General features: G+C 48.5%; 1 protein-coding gene and 1 long non-coding RNA gene across 7 annotated transcripts in view; one reads left to right on the top strand and one right to left on the bottom strand.

Annotated features, from left to right (window-relative positions):
- Window positions 1-3657, bottom strand: part of LOC128079852 (uncharacterized) — a 63255-nt gene extending 59598 nt beyond the window's left edge. The window contains exon 1 of the long non-coding RNA XR_008206334.1: window positions 3572-3657. This is a non-coding gene — a long non-coding RNA (uncharacterized LOC128079852). The remainder of the gene's footprint in view (window positions 1-3571) is intronic.
- Window positions 1-9218, top strand: part of LOC128079840 (T-cell surface glycoprotein CD8 alpha chain-like) — a 32776-nt gene extending 23558 nt beyond the window's left edge. For 3 of the 6 annotated variants that reach the window (XM_052681424.1, XM_052681422.1, XM_052681423.1), the window contains exons 2-6: window positions 4870-5238; window positions 5547-5639; window positions 6316-6432; window positions 7181-7211; window positions 8294-9218. In XM_052681424.1, coding sequence (XP_052537384.1) covers window positions 4870-5238; window positions 5547-5639; window positions 6316-6432; window positions 7181-7211; window positions 8294-8348 — 665 coding nt within the window. In that variant the 3' untranslated portion in view covers window positions 8349-9218. Of the gene's footprint in view, window positions 1-4324; window positions 4424-4869; window positions 5239-5546; window positions 5640-6315; window positions 6433-7180; window positions 7212-8293 lie in introns of those variants that run through there. The other 3 variants (XM_052681427.1, XM_052681426.1, XM_052681421.1) reach the window with 2 other exon arrangements.
- The last annotated feature ends 2451 nt before the right edge of the window (window positions 9219-11669 follow it).

Raw genomic sequence — 11669 nt, forward strand, 5'->3', positions numbered from 1 at the left:
CAGAAAGATGCTCTTAAAATTCCTATCCAGATTTTCCCCATCTCCAAGTTTATCACCAGAAGTATTTATCACACTCTGTGCTACCAGCAAATAGAATATAAGCAGTTAAAACTTATTCTAACAAACTGCATTGGCTAAAATAGCTATCTGGGTTGGAAGCATCAGAACAAAAACATTACTCAACCATTGATTTCTGCCACTTTGTGCTGATTCGAATTACCAGAGCAAATCCACTAGTTGCAATAATTTCTGCAGCATGCAGAACAAACCCTCAAAGACACACTGCTACAAGACGTACATTTTCTGTTAAAATTCATGGCTCGATGGTGTAATTTGCTAAAAGGAACCTTCAGAAACAAAAGAGATGACACAAAGGGGAAGGTAACCATTCAGAGGGATTCACACTGAAAGGCTCTAAGTCAGCACTGAGCCACCAGAGCAGACACAGGGCCTTCAGAGAATCTGTCTAATAGCACAGGTAGGTGTGTTTAGTCTGAACCATCCTAATACAGCATCTGCCATCTGCAGTAAAAGACTGTGATTTGAGAGTAGATTCAGAAATCTTCATTGTTGCTTCGGGTTCCTCCTTGCTAATGAGATCAGATGTTCCTATGCTAAGAGCAGGGAGGGTCAGCAGTGCTGCAATCAGCACAGCCACGCGTCACACGCGCTCACCACAAGCCGATCGCTTGCAGGACCAAGCTCAGCGTAAGCAAGCAGTGCTGCGTCGCTGCTCGGCAGAAGGCACACAGGCGTCCTCCTCCAGCACCGCACTGATCCCACCAGCAGCACACACAGCTGCCCTGATGCAGCGCCGCCGTTTGGCTGCTCCTCCTGTGCTGCCCACCAGCACTGCACACCTCCCGCGGCCTGACATGTGCTCCTGCCCCACTCTGCTGTGACACAGCCAGACCGCGGGCACAGCGCTGACCCGGAGAAGCCGGGCAGCTCCGTGCTGCTGTGCAAAAGGCACCGCGGTGCTGGACAGCTGAGCCTTCCGTGGATCACCAATAAACCACTCACATCAATACTCAGCTCTGATGCCCCAGTCTCTCTCTATTTTGCAATATTTTTCCCATTAAATGGTTGTAACTTTTGTCTCTTTCTCTGAGTTGTTTGGCTTAACTAATTCCAGGAAGGCCGAGAGTCTGAACTTGCCACCACCTGCCCCACTGGTGTTTCAAAAGAAGAAAAGATCCATTGGAAGGGCCACTCCAAAGTCTGCTGAAATAACTTCATGCTTGACCAGCGTCCACGATAGGATTTCTCTACTCCCTTTTCCACCTGAAATCTCCTCAACAGGCATCAAGAAAATGTCAACTCACCTCCTGCTGGGCCGCGTTCCTCAATTTGTCAACCTGTATGTTGCCTGCAGGATTTTGTCCCTCCCTTTTTGCGTGTGCCGTTGCTTAATTCTTAGTCATGAATAAACTGAACACAGACCAGTATCTCTACAGACTCCATATACATCGACCCATTTTGATTCTGTATTTAAAGGCAGGGAGGTCCAGCAGAACTGAAACTTCCTTTCTCTTGACATATCAAAGTGTGTAAGTTCATTTGCCACAACTTGAACCACCATCATTTGTTTCTTTTTGATCACTGCAATGACTTGAAACACAGCACAGGTAAGTTGGTCTACGCCGTGAAGACACATGTTTAACTTACTTAAATCAGAGGCCATATCCACCAGAAGCATTAAAACTGTCACAAGTTTTCAGTCTCACGTTCCTACACAAATGTTCCTTTTGATTCCAGAAATCATTTCATCTCAGTTTGCAAATCCTAAAACTGCTTAGCATTTTGCCATGACTTACATACCTTACTTTACAAAAGTAAATGATTTCTCCCTTATCAGCATTTGTGCTTTTAGGGAATGCCTGGAACTGGTGATGGTTCAATCCCTTGGGCTTCTTGAAATTCACACATTTGATGACAATTGACAGGACAGTCCCATTTTTAAAGCCTTTCTGCATATATTTCCCTGATGTACCATGCAGAGATGTTTCACCAAACCTGGATTTCTGGCAGCAAATCCGTTGTCTTCTATGAATTTTGTAAGTCCCACTTTTTTACCAACCACTGTCCGGGTGCCATCAGGAGCTCTACCAGATGCGCCAGCAAAGGTTAAATAAAATCCCTTTTACGCCATTTTTATTGCTTTGCCTGCATCAAAGGATTTCTTCATGTCTTTTAATGGTACCAAGGAAGCCATTTCTTCAGTGACATCATAGTTTTTAACACTTCCTTCCATGAAAACAGCAAGTTGAGTCAGCAGAAGGCACACAGGCGTCCTCCTCCAGCACCGCACTGATCCCACCAGCAGCACACACAGCTGCCCTGATGCAGCACCGCCGTTTGGCTGCTCCTTCTGTGCTGCCCACCAGCACTGCACACCTCCCGCAGCATCAGTAGCACCAGTAGGCATCTGTAGCATCAGTAATTTCATCTGTCAGCAAAAGATAGCTTCTGAAATTAACAGCTTTGCTACGCGACTTTCTTGCCACAGATTTCTCCATTTCTTCAGTTCACCCGGCAAGAGTTGAGTGACAACAACTGATTTTAGAGAAATCCCTGTTTTAATCAGGGCAGATTGCATCTGTGATGCTGTCTGTGCACTGCTCAATAAACTCACCACCAGCAGATGGTTTTGCTGCTTCTGCCATCAGATTTGCCACCACATCACTGGCCGAGTCCATCTGAGGTTAAACTCAACAGCAGTAACTCAGTTTTACCTCAACAAAGAAGTGCTCATCTATCCATTTCTCACTGAATACTTCCCCTTCAACCACAATTTTTCTTCATTTGAGGGTTCTGTTATGTCTTGAGAAGACGTCAGGAAGGCTGAAATGTTGCTATGGGTAATTACTGTGTCTCAGTCACCCAGTGGCACACATGGGTAACACACACAGGTTCTTGTTTGACTGAGTGTGTGGTGGGTGCCAGAGGTGGAGATAGCACAGCTCTGTGCCCTGCCCATGTCCTGGTGGAGCTGATGCGGAGCCAATCTCACCCTGCTGTGTGCCTGTGTCAGTGATGGGTGCACACAGAGGGCCGGGTCGCCCAGCAGGGCAGAGCTGCTGCCATGATGGCACGGGGCAGGAGGCGGCTGCAGGACACGGGCCAGGCAGCGTGCAGACCACAGGTTGGGCATGCCTGGAATAGAGAACTAAGTGCCTTATGAAAGCAGGCTGAAGTCAAAGGGATTCCTTATTTCGTCTCATTAACCAGCTCATTGCTCCATGGCAGAGTTGGTCACCAGTGTACAAGTTAGGAACACTTGCTGCTGTGGTGAAGCTGCTTGACCCAATGCACTGTCTTGTTGCGTTCTTCATTGTCCAGCTCTTTTTCACAAAAAAAAACAACCAGCACTTTCATCACTCGGCAGTGCCAGGTTTCTCACAGCCAGGAGCAGGGGTGTGCTTTCCAAAGGAGTAATGGAACAACACCTCCCACACTGAACAGAAGAAAAAGCAAGGAAGCCAGAAAATACCAAAAAAAGAATGAAGTAGCAGCAGAGCAAAGCTGTTGAGACAGTATGTGCTAAGCTGCAGGAAGTCAAAACCCTTACCAGTGTGTGTGGTCACCTAGAGATGGTAGGCTGGCCTCTGAATGCTGAAGCATGTATGGAGAGGTTTTTTGGCATGGCGGAAGTCCTTGTGGTTGGAGAAAGAAAAAAAAAAGCACAGGGTAACTCTTTGTTCTTTAGACCTGAATGCCACTGGGGCACTGGGCTGCCTTGGTGGGTGTCACATCACAGACCTCCTGCCTTGCACACAGTGGCTTCTGTAGAGAAATAACAAAGAACGATTGCAGAGAACAACAGAGCTGAAGTACCCAGATACGTATCAGCAATGCATGGGCTCGGAGATGAAAAGTGCAGGTGGAGAGATGCTGTAAAACATACCCAGGTCTTCTTTAATCTGCAAAAAGAAGTAAATAACACATAAAATAAAATATCTGCCAAGAAATACAACTTGCAGCCCATGTTCACGACACAGGACTGGACTTTGTATTCTGCAGATTTGGACATGATGAGAGAGTGGCCCAAAAGTCTGAGAGACAGCAGTCTGCAGCCACTGATCTGACTTCGAGGAGGAACGTCGTCCATCTGAATCTCAGCTGAGGACATTGCAGCAAAATCCCGGAAGCGCCATTAAATACAATGCTGCAACAATAAGCAAGCAGCAAGATTTGGGTCACAACTGAAGCTCTTCAGAAATCTTTTCTCATGCTATTCCATTTGAGAGGCTGAACAATGGCTCTTCACAGCAGAGGGTCCTGATGACATCACATCCTCTCCTATAAGTTACACAAGCTGCCTCCAAAGTGCAGTGAGCAACATCACCCGCGCTCCGCTGCACCGCCCCAAGGACCATGGCCGGGTCTCCTGCACTGCTCCTCCTGCTCAGCCTGGGGCTCTGTGAGTATGGAAGCAGGAAGGATGCAATTCAGGGCTGCTCAGTGACTGCGCAGGGAAGTGGGAGCAGTGAGACTGCAGTGTGTTACGTAGCAAGGGGGATGGATGCTGGACGGGATGGGAAAGGGGAGAGAGGGGCATGTAGGAGCTGTTAGTGGGGAATCACCTGGCAAAGAAGCTGGGAAATGGCAGCAGCCCCAAGCAGGCAGCTGAAGGGCTGCTCTGAAGGGCAGCGTCCATCTCAAGAGCCCGGCGCTCTCAACGCTGAGTCCACAGGGACTCCAGCACAGCACCCAAGCTGGACGCCAAGGCCTTTCCACCACATTTACCCTCACAGCCCGGCTGCCTGCCTGCCATGCACCGCACCGGTGGTGAAGAGCCCTGCCCAAAGGGCCCAGGAGCTCTTCCTGAGCAGCACCTGAGGGGACATGGCCGACTTCTGCCCACAGGCTGCACTGGTGCCCAGGGACAGAGGAACAAGATGGAGGCCAGGTTCCTCAACAGGAATTTGAAGCACCCCCAGGAGGGACAGCGGCTGGAGCTGGAGTGCCTGCCTTACAACAAGGACAGCGGTGTCTCCTGGATTCGACAGGACAAGGATGGGAAACTTCACTTCATCGTCTACATTTCTGTGCTTTCTCGGACCACCTACCCAGGGAGCAAGACAACATCTTCACAATTTGAGGGGTCAAAACAAGAAAACTCCTTTCGGCTGGTGGTGAAGAACTTCAAGGCACAGGACCAGGGCACCTATTTCTGCTTCAGCAACATCAACCAGGAGCTGCACTTCAGCTCTGGACAACCCGCCTTCTTCCCAGGTCAGCAGCAGCTTCACCCACCTCGCTTACACCCACCTCCCCTGCCCCTGCCTTCTCCATCCGCCCATCGCCCACACTCCCCATGTCCCTGCTTCTTTGCCAAGCCGTCTCCTCACACACGCACTTCTCCTCCTCAGAGGCTCAGGGCACTGTTGAGAAATTAGGAGACCACAGCATTCAATTCATATGGTTTGGCAGCATGTTGTGGCATCACTGTTGAAAATCCTTCCTGTGGTGGCCATGTTTCAGCTGGGGTGAGAGAAAGCTCTTGTATTCTATCTCACTGTATTCATCCAATTTATTTTTAGTCACAACAACATCAGCACCCACCACACCTGCTACCACCAACCAGAGCAGCCAGATCACCAAGAAAGACATCTGCATGCAGAGCTCAGATCCAGGTAACCCAGCTGTGGATAGATGAAACAAATGCCTATGCTGAGTACAGGCATTTTGGGATGCAGGGTGAGGGGAAATATCTTGAGCTTCATCAGTGAGATGCTGATGAGGGGATGAAACTAAAGCCATTATGGCATGTGCTGCCCAGGGAAGAGATGAAATCTCCTTTCCCAGAGGTATTCAAGAAATGAGCATATGTGGCACTGTGGGACATGGGTTACTGGGCCATTCTTGAACTAGATTTTCTTAGTGGGCTTTTTAAACCTCAGTGATTTCACGATTCCAAACCTAAGTTTTTTTCCCACTCGGGGTGACTTAAAAGGCACAGGAATTTTGATGACTGGACAACACCAAAAGAAGGGAAAGCATTTTGAGCCAGCACTGGTTTTAGCCCCAGAAGGAGAGAAGAGAGGACTTTGGCTACATGTCCTCCCTCAGCTCCCCAGCACAACGCCAACAGCATCAGCCCACAACTGGGGATGTCACCTGAGGACATGCCTGGTCCCCACCCCCCCCTTTGTGCCCTGTGGAAGTCCTCTCCTCACATACACCTACCGCCAGCCTCGCTCAGAGCCACGCAGCTCTGTGCTGCAGGACCTCCCAGTGGCTCTGCCACAGCTGGTCATCAGCACAGCTGGGAGACGGGCCTTTCCTCTTTCCTCTCCTTTCTTCCTGCAGAAACAAGCAACAAGAACATGCTGAATTTCTACTGTGAGATTTACATCTGGGCTCCCCTTGCTGGCGCCTGCCTCGTGCTCCTTGTAGTTCTGGTTGTCACCATCGTGCTCTGTCAAAGTAAGTCGCACCCTGACACCCTGCAGAGGTTCCTGCAGCCTCACACCACAGAGCACAGCCCGCTCCCCCAGGGGAATGGGCTCCCTGCCTACTGCCCTCACAGGACCTCTCATAAAATCATTTCCCATATTTTTCTTATCTACACATTTAGCTTCAGAAATACTTATCCCATCCTCCTGCCAGACAATAAATTACAAAGAGAGAAATGTTACTGCACCCAAGTGCACTGACTCTACCTTAGATCCTCAGACCAGCACACTGCCTTTAATATGCATTGGCTAAGGGCAGTGCTCAGTATCTCTCTGCATCCCACTGTAAGTTTGCAGTAGCAGTGAGTAAAACCTCAGCCCATGACACCCTCCTGGTTTGTAGATACGGATCACAGCCACGTGGATACAGACGTGGTCCCACGCCGGGTGGGAGCGTTGCCATTCACCTTCTTCAGCAGTAACTGCCGCCAATGGATTTTCAGCAGCATGCCAGGGTTGCTGGAGACAGTAAAAAGGAACTCAGCCCTGTGCCCCCAGCCTGACATGGCAGCTTTGAAGCCGAGTGCTGAGGGAACAGGAGCTGCAGCAGCGCCCGGCGCATGGCTTTCCCCACACACGAGCTCAGTTCGCATGCTCTCAGCCTGATAGGAGACAGGAAGGCAGTGAGTTGCTGGGGAATGCCAGCCCTACACAGCAGCTGCACTGCTTTCCTACCCTGTGACTTCATATCTCTGAACTGTTTGCTCTTTTCATTTTAGAGACCAGAAGACGACGATGCAGGTGTAAGAGGTCAGTATGTGACAAGGGGGGATGCTTTTGTCTTGAAGTCTGTAGCATTAATACTGGGCCATAAGGCAAGCAGGTGGCACAGGAAACACCGAAATGCACCTGGACTTTCTTCTCCCAGAGTGCAGTAGATAGGAGGGGACTGTGTAATTGTTGAGGGGGGGAGAGGGGGAAAAAAAAGAGATAAGCAAACAGAGAAAAGAACCTTACATCATTCAAATCCCTGAGCACTGATGACACTACACAAAGCCAGGATGCATCAGCAGAAGCCAAAACCCTCTGCACACCACCCAGTGCTCATCCCTTCCCTTCTCTCTCATCATCCCAAGCCTCCAAGAACACACTGTCAGAATAATCACGTTGCAGGCTGCAGTTTACCACTTTTGAACTCCCACTGCCCAGCAGCAGCAGGCACCTTGCTTCTGCAGCCTGACCTCCCTGCAGCTGGTCTCACCCAGCCTGCTCAGCAGAAAACCACTTCTGCACTCTGCAAGGTTGGTGCTGAGCCCAGTGCAGGGCTGTCACAGAGAAGTGCTCGACCACGGAAATCCCCAGTGCTGCTCCAGTTACACCAGCACCATGCAGGGGCTGCAAAAGAGAGGCTGCAAGCAGCAGTTTCATATCTCTGCAGCTTTCTCTGCAAATGGAGCCATTTGCAGCTGATAAATTCAGCCTGCTGGTTACATGTCCACGAGTTTCATAGACAAGAAGGAGATATGTTTTATAAACAATTTAATTGCTCACTGCTACTAATAGGGAAAACCTCTCTACTCACATTTACTGAAAAGGGATCCCTACATCTATGTTTGCAGCCACTGCAGAATATTGGGGCTTTTATTTAGAGAGGCACCTTCTGGTGCCACTGGCTGAGACAAGGCCTATTTCTATTCTATTGGAAGCCTATCTCTTATCATTATTTTAACTATTGCTTAGCAGCATACAGATGCTGAAAGAGTGCAAAGGGGACGCAGCGATGCTTGCAGCTGGCTAGGAGGTCCCAGGCTGCACCGTGAGCTGAGCAGCAGGATGGGAACTACCTCCCTGCTCACTGCACATCCAAATAAATCCTTTTTTCCCCTCTCTAGACCTCCAAATGGGAAGCCTGGTGCAAAACCCAGTGTACCAACCCGACACATATGAGCAGCTGCAGCGCCCGGCTGCTGGTCAGCATCTGGGAGCCACTGCTGCCAAAGGCAATCTGCCACATAGCTACTAGTCTTCGAGCATGCTATCCTGAGAAATCCAGAAAGACAGCAAAGGAGCAGAGTCACACAGAGCCAGCACCTCCCTGAAGCACAGCTCTTACTGAACCAGAACTTTTCCATTGGATTCCAAAGGCCCAACACCACCTTCAGACCCAGCAGAACTCTGTGGTTCCAGCAGAAGAAAGCAGTCGATCCTGATGCAAAGACCCATCGGTGACAAGTGGATGAGAAATAAGGATATTGACTGATCTGCCCCCTTTTTTGTGGTGCTGTGCAGCCCCCTCAAAGTTTCACAGAGTCACAGAACGGCTCATGTTGGAAGGGACCTTACAGACCATCACATCCCAACCCCAGCCATGGGCTGGGTGCCACTACCGGGTCAGGCCGCCCAGGGCCCCATCCAACCCAGCCCTGAGCAAAGTTTCATCTCATATAACATAGGGCTGCACTGAGAAAGCAAACAAGGATATAAAGGCTGTACTTTTGGGAGTTTTACACTCCTGCAGGCTGAAGTTTCTTATTTCCCCTTTGCTCCCTTCATCCTGCTGCTAACCCCACACCCACTGTGCTCAGCACTTCCACCTGGGCACAAAGTGGGACTTCCCTTCTTTCTGGAATAACTGGTTGAGTATCAATAAATTAACAGCCTCTGTTACTTGCTTTGGCTAAGCAGGACTTTCAGCATACTTGGGGCACTGCGAGCAAGAGTTGTTTATTTTTTCACCTCTGTGCCTGATGTAAATATTTCCTCATTACAGTGACACGTCAACACCTGAGATAAAATAAAGCAACGTTTCCAGACAGATTCACTAATGCTTCTTTCTTTCTTTGCTTTCTGGCCTCAGAGAAGCCAAAACCCCATGTGAAAACCTGAGAGTTTGAGGCAGTCACATATGTAAAGCATCAGACGCCGCAGTTTAGGTTCCAATTGTCCTTGAGACAATCTCTGCATTGATTTTCTCAGGGAGATGCAGGATGGGTCCAGAAACACTCAGTGCACCATGAAGGTGGAGGAGATAAAGGTTTTGGTGTTGTCTCCAAGCGGCTGATAAAGGCCTGGGGAAAACAAAGAACATGAAGCTTTTTGCAGAGGGGGGGACAGCAGGACAGCTGGGGATGAGAGAAGCTGAGAGAGAAGCAGTTTTTCAGCTTAGCACCAATCATACCAAACTGAAAGAAGACAGAGTAAACAAACACATCTAAAGCTCATCCCTGCTTCACCATCCTCTATAGCCGTTTCCTCACTGTTCTCAGTCAATGCATTGCAGTTTTTGGCAGCCCCCCGTGCACCGCATGCAGCCACCCTCCTGTAACTCAGGCAATGCTCCAACAATGTTACCCCAAAAATCCTCTCCCAGCAGCTCAGGCAGTTCCCACACCAAGTGCAACCCTAGTGCAGGAATTATCTTTGTGCCTCACGTGGCACAGACGCAGCCACACAGGTATTGAGATGCAAGAAAATAAAAAGCAATCCTAACTAAGGAAATACAAAGCGCCTCCCAAACAGAAAACCAGGTGTAGCATTTAACTGTAAAGCACTTCAGAAAAGAAAGTGCAAGCAGCTCAGGCAGATGAAAAGATGAAGCTCTACAGCTGGCATGTCTCATACAGCAGCTCTTCGCACTGATGTTAGCCCCACTGGTTGCAGATACCTGGCTGTGCACAACATGGTAGGTGACGTACACTGAGATAAAGGCATTAACACTCAACAGAGAACCTGGCAGAAGCAATTACTCTGTATTCTTTCCTCTGTATGCTCTGATGCTCTTTAAAACAATACAATCTATGTGTGCAATATAGAGCTCTGCTACTATGAGAGCCCCCGGAGGTCAATTCTGCAGGGAAAAGCAGGCAAAGCACAGCAAAGCAACACTTTAAGTAGTGAAATACGCATATTTGGACATTAGCAGGTACTGATGTTACATAGATGCTCCACTGTGCAGGGCTGCACCAAGATCCTGGTCCTGGAGGGAGACTGACGCAGGCAAAGCCATCCCAACACCACAGATGAGTGCAGTGAAGGACCTGGAAGCAGCACACACTATAAGGAATCTTAACTTGCACATGAAATCCAACATTTTGGGGAAAAACTACAATGCTGCCAGGTGCAATTTCCCTCCTGAACACAGAATAAAATTCAGTGGGAGCAGGCACTGAAGCTCAGCCCATTCTCCTGAAGCTAAAGCTGGCATGTGATGTGCACCCTGTGGAAACCATGCCATGCTGCTGCTTCAGGACACAAAAAGTACAATAAGGGAAAAGAAATAGTGACAGAGACCTGAGAAACACAGTAGAGGCAGTAAAATATGATTCTCCTGTAAAGAGGTTTCTTCCTTCTGATTCATCTCATATAAAACCTACTCAACACCCAGGGTCAGCACGACCTGCCCATCACTGAGCTCATTCCAGTTTGCACTGACACTGTGCTGCTAAGCTACATTCAAAGTAACCCACCGGATAGTGGAAAAAACCCAATAGTTGCAAAGCAGAATACAAACTGGGCCAGACTACCAGGGCTTTGTATTTGGAATGTGCAGATAAGGCTGTGCTTCTCCATGGAACCTATTGATACTGCTACCCAAATGCATACCATCAAGGCAGAGCTCATGCACAGGCAGCCATTAACACAGGCATGGAGGAAACAAGGCATTATCCTTTAAGTTAACCCACACATTGAAAATCATGGAGGAAAAAGCAAAAGTTTAACCTTCAAAGGCAGCTGGCAAGGAACAACAGACTGTTATCTCACACATCTTGTTAAACCACATTTCTCTTGTGCATAAATATTGAGGCTTGCATTAAGTTTCGAGTAAAAACCCAACGTTGCATTACATCTTTACTCATTATAGATCATCTCTGGTGCTCTCTCATCTTTTTATTCTGTTCTCAAAGCACTGTTCCCTACACTGGAAGGAAGAGCACAAGAATGGGAATGGTTTATAGGGCATAACGTTTCCAGAGACACGCCAGTCCCTGCAGGGAAAAGCAAAGAGAAGAAAATAGTATTTTGAGGTAGGCAAACTAATCTTGCAAGGAAAACCAAACCCAAACTTACTGCTCTTTAAATGCAGTGAGTTGGCCCTACGTAGCCATAAATAACCTGAAGGCTGAAGTTTAGCAACAGTCGTGTTGTACAACGCAATAAAAAATGAAAGCAACAGGAGGAGTGAAATCTAAGTTAGCAGGGATCAAAAGCTCTAACTCATTCCTTCTAATGTATAGCTTCTGCTGCAGCTGCTATGCGAGTTAATTAAGC

The sequence above is a fragment of the Tympanuchus pallidicinctus genome, unplaced genomic scaffold (genome assembly GCF_026119805.1).
Source record: "Tympanuchus pallidicinctus isolate F22 unplaced genomic scaffold, pur_lepc_1.0 scaffold2, whole genome shotgun sequence".
Lineage (NCBI taxonomy): Eukaryota > Metazoa > Chordata > Aves > Galliformes > Phasianidae > Tympanuchus > Tympanuchus pallidicinctus.